Source organism: Oncorhynchus nerka, linkage group LG26, assembly GCF_034236695.1.
Source record: "Oncorhynchus nerka isolate Pitt River linkage group LG26, Oner_Uvic_2.0, whole genome shotgun sequence".
In the NCBI taxonomy this organism is placed as follows: domain Eukaryota; kingdom Metazoa; phylum Chordata; class Actinopteri; order Salmoniformes; family Salmonidae; genus Oncorhynchus; species Oncorhynchus nerka.
In genome coordinates this window covers 47,594,458-47,605,839 of record NC_088421.1, presented here as the reverse complement: position 1 = coordinate 47,605,839, position 11,382 = coordinate 47,594,458, and the positions used below count along the sequence as shown (strand labels likewise).

Sequence of the window (11,382 nt, the reverse complement as noted above, 5' to 3'; positions counted from 1 at the left end):
GCGCATGTGTGTCTGAGCGCATGTGTGTCTGAGCGCATGTGTGTCTGAGCGCATGTGTGTCTGAGTGCATGTGTGTCTGAGTGCATGTGTGTCTGAGTGCATGTGTATCTGAGTGCATGTGTGTCTGAGTGCATGTGTGTCTGAGTGCATGTGTGTCTGAGTGCATGTGTGTCTGAGTGCATGTGTGTCTGAGTGCATGTGTGTCTGAGCGCATGTGTGTCTGAGCGCATGTGTGTCTGAGCGCATGTGTGTCTGAGTGCATGTGTGTCTGAGTGCATGTGTGTCTGAGTGCATGTGTGTGAGTGCATGTGTGTCTGAGTGCATGTGTCTGCATGTGTGTCTGAGTGCATGTGTGTCTGAGTGCATGTGTGTCTGAGTGCATGTGTGTCTGAGTGCATAGTGAAGGCTGTGAGATTGTATCTGAGTGCATGTGTGTCTAGAGTGCATGATGTGAGTGGAGGGTGCATGTGTGTCTGAGTGGAGTGATGAAAGGCTGAGTGAGATTAGATAGTGTCTGAGTAGTGATATGTGTAGTCTGAGTGATAGGCTGAGTGGAGGGTGAGATTAGATAGTGAAAGGCTGAGTGGAGGGATAGTGAGATTAGATAGTGACAGGTCTGAGTGCATGAAGTTAGATAGTGTCTGAGTGCATGTGTGTAGTAGTGATAGGCTGGGGATTGGAGAGTGAGATTAGATAGTGATAGGTCTGAGAGATTAGATAGTGACAGGCTGGAGTCTGAGTAGTGACAGGCTGAGTGGAGGGGAGGGTGAGATTAGATAGTGACAGGCTTAGTGAGATTAGATAGTGATAGGCTGAGTGGAGGTGAGATTAGATAGTGAAAGGCTGAGTGGAGGGTGAGATTAGATAGTGACAGGCTGAGTGGAGGGTGAGATTAGATAGTGAGAGGGTCTGGGTGAGATTAGATAGAGTAGTGATTAATAGTGATAGGCTGAGTGGAGGTGAGATTATAGTAGAGTGGAGGGTGAGAGATAGTGACAGGGGTGAGATTAGATAGTGATAGGCTGAGGTCTGGGTGAGATTAGAGTGAAAGGCTGAGTGGAGGATTAGATAGTGAGATTAGATAGTGACAGGCTGAGTGGAGGTGATATTAGAGGTGAGATGAGATTAGATAGTGATAGGCTGAGATTGGAGGGTGAGAGTGATAGGCTGAGTGGAGGGTGAGATTAGATAGTGATAGGCTGAGTGGAGGGGAGATTAGATAGTGAAAGGCTGAGTGAGATTAGATAGTGACAGGCTTAGTGAGATTAGATAGTGATAGGCTGAGTGGAGGGTGAGATTAGATAGTGAAAGGCTGAGTGGAGGGTGAGATTAGATAGTGACAGGCTGAGTGGAGGGTGAGATTAGATAGTGATAGGCTGAGGGTCTGGGTGAGATTAGATAGTGAAAGGCTGAGTGGAGGGTGAGATTAGATAGTGACAGGCTTAGTGAGATTAGATAGTGACAGGCTGAGTGGAGGGTGATATTAGATAGTGATAGGCTGAGTGAGATTAGATAGTGATAGGCTGAGTGAGATTAGATAGTGATAGGCTGAGTGAGATTAGATAGTGACAGGCTGAGTGGAGGGTGAGATTATAGATTAGTGGAGGGTGAGATTAGAGTGATAGGCTGAGTGGAGGTGAGATTAGATAGTGATAGGCTGAGTGGAGGGTGAGATTAGATAGTGACAGGCTGAGTGGAGGTGAGATTAGATAGTGACAGGCTGAGTGGAGGGTTAGAAGTGAGATAGTGATAGGCTGAGTGGAGGGTGAGATTAGATAGTGAGCTAGGGTGAGATTAGATAGTGACAGGCTGAGTGGAGGGTGAGATTAGATAGTGATAGGCTGAGTGAGATTAGATAGTGACAGGCTGAGTGGAGGGTGAGATTAGATAGTGATAGGCTGAGTGGAGGGGTAGGCTGAGTGAGATTAGAGGCTGAGTGGAGGTGAGATTAGATAGTGACAGGCTGAGTGAGATTAGATAGTGACAGGCTGAGTGAGATTGAGATATTAGGCTGAGTGAGAGATTAGTGACAGAGTGAGATTAGATAGTGACAGGCTGAGTGAGATTAGATAGTGACAGGCTGAGTGAGATTAGATAGTGATAGGGAGTGAGATTAGATAGTGGAGTGAGATTAGATAGTGACAGGCTGAGTGAGAGTAGGTGAGATTAGATAGTGATAGGCTGAGTGAGAGTGACAGGCTGAGGTGACAGGCTGAGTGAGATTAGAGGCTAGTGAGATTAGATAGGCTGAGTGGAGGGTGAGATTAGATAGTGATAGTGAGATTAGATAGTGCTAGTGGAGGATTAGATAGTGATAGGCTGAGTCTGGGTAAAAGGATAGAGTGGAGGGTGAGATTAGATAGTGATAGGCTGAGTGAGATTAGATAGGCTGAGTGGAGTGAGAGTAGTGAGATTAGGTGAGATTAGATAGTGATAGGCTGAGTGGAGGGTGAGATTAGATAGTGATAGGGTGGAGGTGAGATTAGATAGTGATAGGCTGAGTGGAGGGTGAGAGATTAGGCTAGTGATAGGCTGAGTGGAGGGTGAGATTAGATAGTGATAGGCTGAGTGGAGGGTGAGATCATAGACCTCTACGTATAACCATACACACACACACACACACACACACACACACACACACACACACACATAGACCTCTACGTATAAACAACACACACACACACACACACACACACACACACACACACACACACACACACACACACACACATAGGCCTCTACGTATAAACACACACACACACACACACACACACACACACACACATAGGCCTCTACGTATAAACACACACACACACACACACACACACACACACACACAGACCTCTACGTATAAACACACACACACACATAGACCTCTACGTATAAACACACACACATAGACCTCTACGTATAAACACACACACACACACACACACATAGACCTCTACGTAGAAACACACACACACAGACCTCTACGTATATCCTTCCGGATCTTTCTCAGTAAATCTCCTTCTCCAGAATGAAAAACACCACAACAAAGTGATTTGTCCACTATTGCTGTTCAGGAGGAGGATATCATCATCATCATTTCCAACACACACACACACACACACACACACACACACACACACACACACACACACACACACACACACACACACACACAGAGACACACACACACAGACACACACACACACAGACACACACACACACACACACACACACACACACACACACACACACACACTCAGCATGGCACCCGATTTGGGGATGTCGGGCTACATGATAGTAATTGCCGAGACAGATGAAGTGGTGTGGGAGCAGGGCAGGGAGTTCAAAGGGCCTCATACACACACACCCACAAGGAGAGGGAGAGTAGCGAGGAGGAGAGGGAGAGAGGGGAGGGGAGAGGAGGAGAGGGAGAGGAGGAGAGTAGCGAGGAGGAGAGAGGGGAGAGGAGAGTAGCGGGGAGGAGAGGGGAGAGGAGAGTAGCGGTGAGGAGAGAGGAGAGGAGAGGGAGAGGAGAGTAGTGGGGGGGGGGGAGAGGAGAGTAGTGGGAGGGAGGGGAGAGGGGAGAGGGAGAGTAGTGGGGAGGGGATAGAGAGGAGAGTAGTGGGGAGGAGAGGGGAGAGGAGAGTAGTGAGGAGGGGGAGAGGAGAGGAGAGGAGAGTAGTGGGGAGGAGAGGGAGAGGAGAGTAGTGGGGAGGAGAGAGGAGAGTAGTGGGGAGGAGAGGGGAGAGGAGAGTAGTGGGGGAGAGGGAGAGGAGAGTAGTGGGGAGGAGAGAGGAGAGTAGTGGGGAGGAGAGGGAAGAGGAGAGTAGTGGGGAGGAGAGGGAGAGAGTAGTGGGGAGGAGAGGGGAGGAGAGGAGGGAGAAGAGAGTAGTGGGGAGGGGAGGGAGGGGGAGAGGAGAGTAGTGGGGAGGAGAGAGGAGAGGAGAGGGAGAGTAGCTGAGCAGGGCAGGGAGTTTAATGGCCTCATACACACACACGCACAAGGAGAGAGTAGCGAGGAGGAGAGGGAGAGGAGAGTAGTGGGGGAGAGAGGGGAAAGGAGAAGGGAGAGTAGCGTGGAGGGGAGAGGAGAGGAGAGGAGAGGGGAGGAGAGTGGGGGGGAGGGAGAGGGAGAGGAGAGGAGAGGGGAGGGGAGGGAGATAGGAGAGAGGAGAGAGTGGGGAGGAGAGGGAGAGAGGAGAGTAGTGGGGAGGAGAGGAGAGGAGAGTAGTGGGGAGGAGAGGAGGAGAGGAGAGTAGTGGGGAGGAGAGAGGAGAGTAGTGGGGAGGAGAGGGAGAGGGAGAGTAGTGGGGGGAGGAGAGGAGAGAGGGGGAGGAGAGTAGTGGGGGAGGAGAGGGGAGAGGTGGGGAGAGTGGGGAGGGAGGATGGGAGAGGAGAGTAGAGGGGAGGAGAGGGGAGAGGAGAGTAGTGGGGAGGAGAGGGAGAGGAGAGTAGTGGGGAGGAGAGAGGAGAGGAGAGTAGTGGGGGAGGAGGAGAGTAGTGGGGAGGAGAGGGGGAGAGGAGAGTAGTGGGGAGGAGAGGGAAGAGGAGAGTAGTGGGGAGGAGAGGGAGAGGAGAGAGTGGGGAGGAGAGGGAGGGGGAGAGGAGTAGTGGGGAGGAGAGGGAGGAGAGGGGAGGAGAGGGAGAGGAGAGAGTGGGGAGGAGAGAGGGGAGGGAGGGGAGGGGGAGAGGAGAGTAGTGGGGAGGAGAGTGGGAGAGGAGGGGAGAGGGGAGGAGAGGGAGAGAGAGGGAGAGGAGAGGGGAGAGAGGAGCAGGGCAGGGAGTTTAATGGCCTCATACACACACACGCACAAAGGAGAGAGTAGTGGAGGAGGAGAGGGGAGAGGAGAGTGGAAAGGAGAAGGGAGAGGAGAGGGGAGAGATAGAGAGGAGGAGGAGAGGGGAGGAGAGGGGAGAGTGAGCGTGGGGAGGAGAGGAGAGGAGAGTAGTGGGGAGGAGAGGGGAGAGAGGAGAGGGAGAGGAGAGTAGTGGGAGGGAGGGGAGGAGAGGGGGAGGAGAGAGGGGAGAGGAGAGTAGTGGGGAGGAGAGGAGAGGAGAGTAGTGGGGAGGAGAGGGGAGAGGAGAGTAGTGGGGAGGAGAGGAGAGTAGTGGGGAGAGAGAGGGGAGAGGAGAGAGTGGGGAGGAGAGGGAGGGGAGAGTAGTGGGGAGGAGGGAGGAGAGGGGAGAGGGGAGGGAGTAAGTGGGGAGGGAGGGGAGAGGAGATCTAGTGGGGAGGAGAGGGAGGAGAGGAGAGAGCGGGAGGAGGAGAGGGAGAGGGGAGAGGAGAGTAGAGAGGGAGGGAGAGGGAGAGGAGAGTAGTGGGGAGGAGAGGAGAGGGGAGGAGAGAGGGAGAGTAGGGGGGAGGAAGGGGAGAGAGAGGGGAGAGGAGAGTAGTGGGGGAGGAGAGGAGGGGAGGAGGGGAGGAGAGGGGAGGAGTGGGGAGGAGAGGGGAGGAGAGGGAGAAGAGAGTGGGGAGGAGGGAGAGGAGAGTAGTGGGGAGGGGAGGGAGAGAGGAGAGTAGTGGGAGGAGGGAGGGGAGAGGAGAGTAGTGGGGAGGGAGGGGAGAGGAGAGGAGAGGGGAGGGGAGAGTAGCGGAGCAGGGCAGGAGTTTAAGGGCCTCATACACACACACGCACAAGGAGAGAGTAGCGAGGAGGAGAGGGAGAGGAGAGTAGTGGGGAGGAGAGGGGAAAGGAGAAGGGAGAGGAGAGGGAGAGTAGCGAGGAGGAGAGGGGAGAGGAGAGGGAGAGGAGCGTGGAGGGGAGAGGATAGGAGAGTAGTGGGGAGGAGGGGGAGAGGAGAGGGGAGGAGAGTGGGGGGGAGGGGATAGGAGAGGAGAGTAGTGGGGAGGAGAGGGGAGAGGAGAGTAGTGGGGAGGAGAGAGGAGAGTAGTGGGGAGGAGAGGGGAGAGGAGAGTAGTGGGGAGGAGAGAGGAGAGGGGAGGAGAGGGGGAGGGGAGGAGAGGGAGGAGAGGAGAGAGAGTGGGGAGGAGAGGGGAGAGAGGGGGGAGGGTGGGAGGAGAGGGAGAGTAGTGGGGTGGGGAGAGGGAGAGGAGATAGTGGGGGGAGAGGGAGAGGACAATGGGGAGAGGAGAGGAGAGGGGAGAGAAGTGGGGAGGAGAGGGAGAGGAGAGTAGTGGGGAGGAGAGAGGGAGAGGAGAGTAGTGGGGAGGAGAAGGGGAGGAGAGGAGAGTAGTGGGGAGGAGAGGGAGAGGGAGAGAGTGGAGGGGAGAGGAGAGGGAGGGGAGGGAGAGGAGAGGGAGAGTAGTGGGGAGGAGGAGAGGGAGAGTAGTGGGGAGGAGAGGGGAGAGGAGTTTAGTGGGAGGGGGAGGAGAGGAGGAGAGAGTGGGGAGGAGAGTGGGGAGGAGAGGAGAGAGTGGGGGAGGAGGGAGAGAGAGAGAGTGGGGAGGGGAGGAGAGGGGAGAGGAGAGCAGTGTGGGGAGAGGGGAGAGGAGAGAAGTGGGGGAGGAGGGAGAGGGAGAGAGGAGAGAGTAGGGGGAGGAGAGGGGAGAGGAGAGTAGTGGGGGAGGAGAGGGAGAGGGAGGAGAGGGGAGGATAGTGGGGAGGAAAGGGAGGAGAGGGGAGAAGAGAGTAGTGGGGAGAGAGGGAGAGGGAGAGTATCGGGAGGGGAGGGAGAGGGAGGAGGGAGGGAGGTAGGAGAGATGATGCATGGGTAATATAATTTGCCCTGGGCAGCGGGGCTTAGAAATGAGGTGGCAACACAACAATAGATATCACAACACATGTTTAATATACAGCTGTTATTAGACCTTAATATACTAGTTCATATCAATGTCTTTCATAAAAACACAGATACAGTCTGTGGCCAGTGTATTCGGTACAGCCATCTAGTACCAGGCCAGTTTATTAGGTACACACATCTAGTACCAGGTCCAGTTTATTAGGTAAAGCCATCTAGTACCAGGACAGTTTATTAGGTATACTCATCTAGTACCAGGTCAGTTTATTAGGTACACCCATCTAGTACCAGGACAGTTTATTAGGTACACCCATCTAGTACCAGGTCCAGTTTATTAGGTACAACCATCTAGTACCAGGTCAGTTTATTAGGTACAACCATCTAGTACCAGGTCAGTTTATTAGGTATACTCATCTAGTACCAAGACAGTTTATTAGGTACAGCCATCTAGTACCAGGCCAGTGGGGGGGAGAAGAGAGGAGGGGGAAGAGAAGAGGAAGAGGAGAGGAAGAGGAGGAGAGGAGGGGAAGAGGAGAGGAAGAGGGGATGAGGAGGGGAAGAGGAGAGGAAGAGAGGGGAGGAGAGGAGGAGGAAGAGGAAGGGAGGAGGAGGAAAAGCATTCTCAGAGTTAGAGAGTGAGGAGCGATGGAGGAGGAGGCCAAACACCAGAGGCTGACTGCTCTGAAATGCTCTCAGAGTATGATAAGTGTGAGTATGTGTATGTGTGCCAAAGTATGTGTATGGAGCATGTGAGTATGTCTATGTATAACAATGAGTATGTGTATGTGTGTGTGAGTATGTGTATGTGAGCATGTGTATGTGTGTGTGTCACAGGGGTAAACACCAGGGCTCCCTGCTCACACCAGGCTCAGACATTACAACGTTTTAACTTCCATTAACATGTCACTTCCCCTAACGTGTGTGTGTGTGTGTGTGTGTGTGTGTGTGTGTGTGTGTGTGTGTGTGTGTGTGTGTGTGCGCCTGCGCCGGTGCGTGACTGTGTGTCGTGCGTGACTGTGTGTCGTGCGTGTGCGTGTGTATGACCAGGGGCTGTCACATACAGTAACAGTTCAGCGGAGTCTAGCAGGAAAACCCTGAGAGCTGACGACCCCACCATCCATCAAACCTGACACACACACCACCCCCTCATCACACTGTGTCTGTGACAGAAAGGAAGAAAAATAGAAACAGAAGGCAGAGAGAGATTGGCAGAGAGAGGCAGAGAGAGAGGCAGAGAGGGGTAGGAGGAAGAGAGAGAGGAGAGTGTACGAGTCTTGGTGAGAGAGGAAGAGAGAGAGGCAGAGAGAGATTGGCAGAGAGAGGCAGAGAGGGGTAGGAGGAAGAGAGAGGGGAGAGTGTACAAGTCTTGGTGAGAGAGTGGATGTGTGACTATTAATGAATGTATGTGACTATTAATGAACTGGGATGGAACATGTTTGGAGAGATGGTCTGTTAACAGTCTCTATGGAGAGATGGATAACCTCTTCCACAGTAACAATGGAGATATGGATGTTGTAATGCCTCCTCCACAGTCTCTATGGAGAGATGGATGTTGTAATGCCTCCTCCACAGTAACAATGGAGAGATGGATGTTGTAATGCCTCCTCCACAGTAACAATGGAGATATGGATGTTGTAATGCCTCCTCCACAGTAACAATGGAGAGATGGATGTTGTAATGCCTCCTCCACAGTCACTATGGAGAGATGGATGTTGTAATGCCTCCTCCACAGTCACTATGGAGATATGGATGTTGTAATGCCTCCTCCACAGTCTCAATGGAGATATGGATGTTGTAATGCCTCCTCCACAGTCTCTATGGAGATATGGATGTTGTAATGCCTCCTCCACAGTCTATGGAGATATGGATGTTGTAATGCCTCCTCCACAGTCACTATGGAGAGATGGATGTTGTAATGCCTCCTCCACAGTCACTATGGAGAGATGGATGTTGTAATGCCTCCTCCACAGTGTCTATGGAGAGATGGATGTTGTAATGCCTCCTCCACAGTAACCTCCACAGTCTCTATGGAGAGATGGATGTTGTAATGCCTCCTCCACAGTCTCTATGGAGAGATGGATGTTGTAATGCCTCCTCCACAGTCCTCCTCCACAGTCTCTATGGAGATATGGATGTTGTAATGCCTCCTCCACAGTAACTATGGAGAGATGGATGTTGTAATGCCTCCTCCACAGTCTCAATGGAACATGGATGGAGATATGGATGTTGTAATGCCTCCTCCACAGTAACAATGGAGAGATGGATGTTGTAATGCCTCCTCCACAGTCACTATGGAGGATGGATGTTGTAATGCCTCCTCCACAGTCACTATGGAGAGATGGATGTTGTAATGCCTCCTCCCACAGTCAGTCTCTATGGAGAGATGGATGTTGTAATGCCTCCTCCACAGTCACTATGGAGAGATGGATGGATCCACAGTGGATGTAATGCCTCCTCCACAGTCACTATGGAGAGATGGATGTTGTAATGCCTCCTCCACAGTCACTATGGAGAGATGGATGTTGTAATGCCTCCTCCACAGTAACAATGGAGATATGGATGTTGTAATGCCTCCTCCACAGTAACAATGGAGAGATGGATGTTGTAATGCCTCCTCCACAGTAACAATGGAGAGATGGATGTTGTAATGCCTCCTCCACAGTAACAATGGAGAGATGGATGTTGTAATCCACAGTCTCCTCCTCCACAGTAACAATGGAGAGATGGATGTTGTAATGCCTCCTCCACAGTAACAATGGAGATATGGATGTTGTAATGCCTCCTCCACAGTAACAATGGAGAGATGGATGTTGTAATGCCTCCTCCACAGTCTCTATGGAGAGATGGATGTTGTAATGCCTCCTCCACAGTCTCTATGGAGAGATGGATGTTGTAATGCCTCCTCCACAGTCTCTATGGAGAGATGGATGTTGTAATGCCTCCACAGTCTCTATGGAGAGATGGATGTTGTAATGCCTCCTCCACAGTCTCTATGGAGATATGGATGTTGTTAATGCCTCCTCCACAGTCACTATGGAGATATGGATGTTGTAATGCCTCCTCCACAGTCACTATGGAGAGATGGATGTTGTAATGCCTCCTCCACAGTCTCTATGGAGAGATGGATGTTGTAATGCCTCCTCCACAGTCTCATGGAGATATGGATGTTGTAATGCCTCCTCCACAGTAACAATGGAGATATGGGTTGTAATGCCTCCTCCACATCTATATGGATGTTGTAATGCCTCCTCCACAGTCTCTATGGAGAGATGGATGTTGTAATGCCTCCTCCACACACAATGGAGATATGGATGTTTAATGCCTCCTCCACAGTCCAATGGAGATTATATAATATATGGATAGATGGTATGTATGAGCTAATGTTCAACTGTCACCTCCCAGTCCAGAATATAAAACTTATTTTACTCCACATTGTTTGTTGTAAGTCATTGTAATTGTAAATAAACACTGTTTGGCCTCAAAATATGTAAAAAAAAAATATATCTAACTGTGTCACTGGTTATAGCTGGTTATAGCTGGTTATAGCTGGTTATATAGCTGACTACAGCTCAACATTCAACACCATAGTACCCTCCAAGTTCATCATTAAGGTGTAGGCCCTGGGTCTCAACCTCGCACTGTGCCACTGGGTCCTGGACTTCCTGACGGGCCGACCCCAGGTGGTGAAGGTAGGAAACAACACCTCCGCTTCACTGATCCTCAACATAGGGGCCACACAAGGGTTCGTGCTCAGCCCCCTCCTGTACTCCCTGTTCACCCACGACTGCGTGGCCATGCACACCTCCAACTCAATCATCAAGTTTGCAGATGACACAACAGTAGTGGGCTTGATTTACAAACCATGACGAGACGATCTACAGGGAGGAGGTGAGGGCCCTTGGAGTGTGGTGTCAGGAAAACAACCTCTCACTCAATGTCAACATTCAAAGGAGATGATCGTGGACTTCAGGAAACAGCAGAGGGAGAACCCCCCCAGGGAAGGGACAGCGGTGGAGAAGGTGGAACATTGTAAGTTCCTCAGCGTACACATCACAGACAAACTGAAATCATCCACCCACACATACAGTGTGGTGAAGAAGGTGCAACAGCGCATCTTCAACCTCAGGAGGCTGAAGAAATTTGTCTTGTCACCTAAAACCCTGACAAACTTTTACGGGTTCACAATCGAGAGTATCCTGTCGTTCTGTATCACCGCCTGGTACGGCAACTGCGCCGCCCTCAAACTCAAGGCTCTCCAGAGGGTGGTGCGGTCTGCACAACGCATCACTGGGGGCAAACTACCTGCCTTCCATAGGACACCTACAGCACCCAATGTCACAGGAAGGCCATAAAGATAATCAAGGACAATAACCACCCGATGTCACAGGAAGGCCATAAACATAATCAAGGACAACAACCACCCGATGTCACAGGAAGGCCAGAAAGATAATCAAGGACAACAACCACCCGATGTCACAGGAAGGCCAAAAACATAATCAAGGACAACAACCACCCGATGTCACAGGAAGGCCAGAAAGATAATCAAGGACAACAACCACCCGATGTCACAGGAAGGCCAGAAAGATAATCAAGGACAACAACCACCGATGTCACAGGAAGGCCATAAAGATCATCAAGGACAATAACCACCCGATGTCACAGGAAGGCCAGAAAGATAATCAAGGACAACAA

General features: G+C 51.4%; 1 protein-coding gene across 1 annotated transcript in view; it reads right to left on the bottom strand.

Annotated features, from left to right (window-relative positions):
* Positions 1 to 10,507, bottom strand: part of LOC135564901 (mucin-2-like) — a 112,941-nt gene extending 102,434 nt beyond the window's left edge. The window contains exon 1 of the mRNA XM_065010988.1: positions 10,282 to 10,507. Within this exon, the coding sequence (XP_064867060.1) occupies positions 10,282 to 10,507 (226 nt within the window). The remainder of the gene's footprint in view (positions 1 to 10,281) is intronic.
* Positions 10,508 to 11,382: the final 875 nt, after the last annotated feature.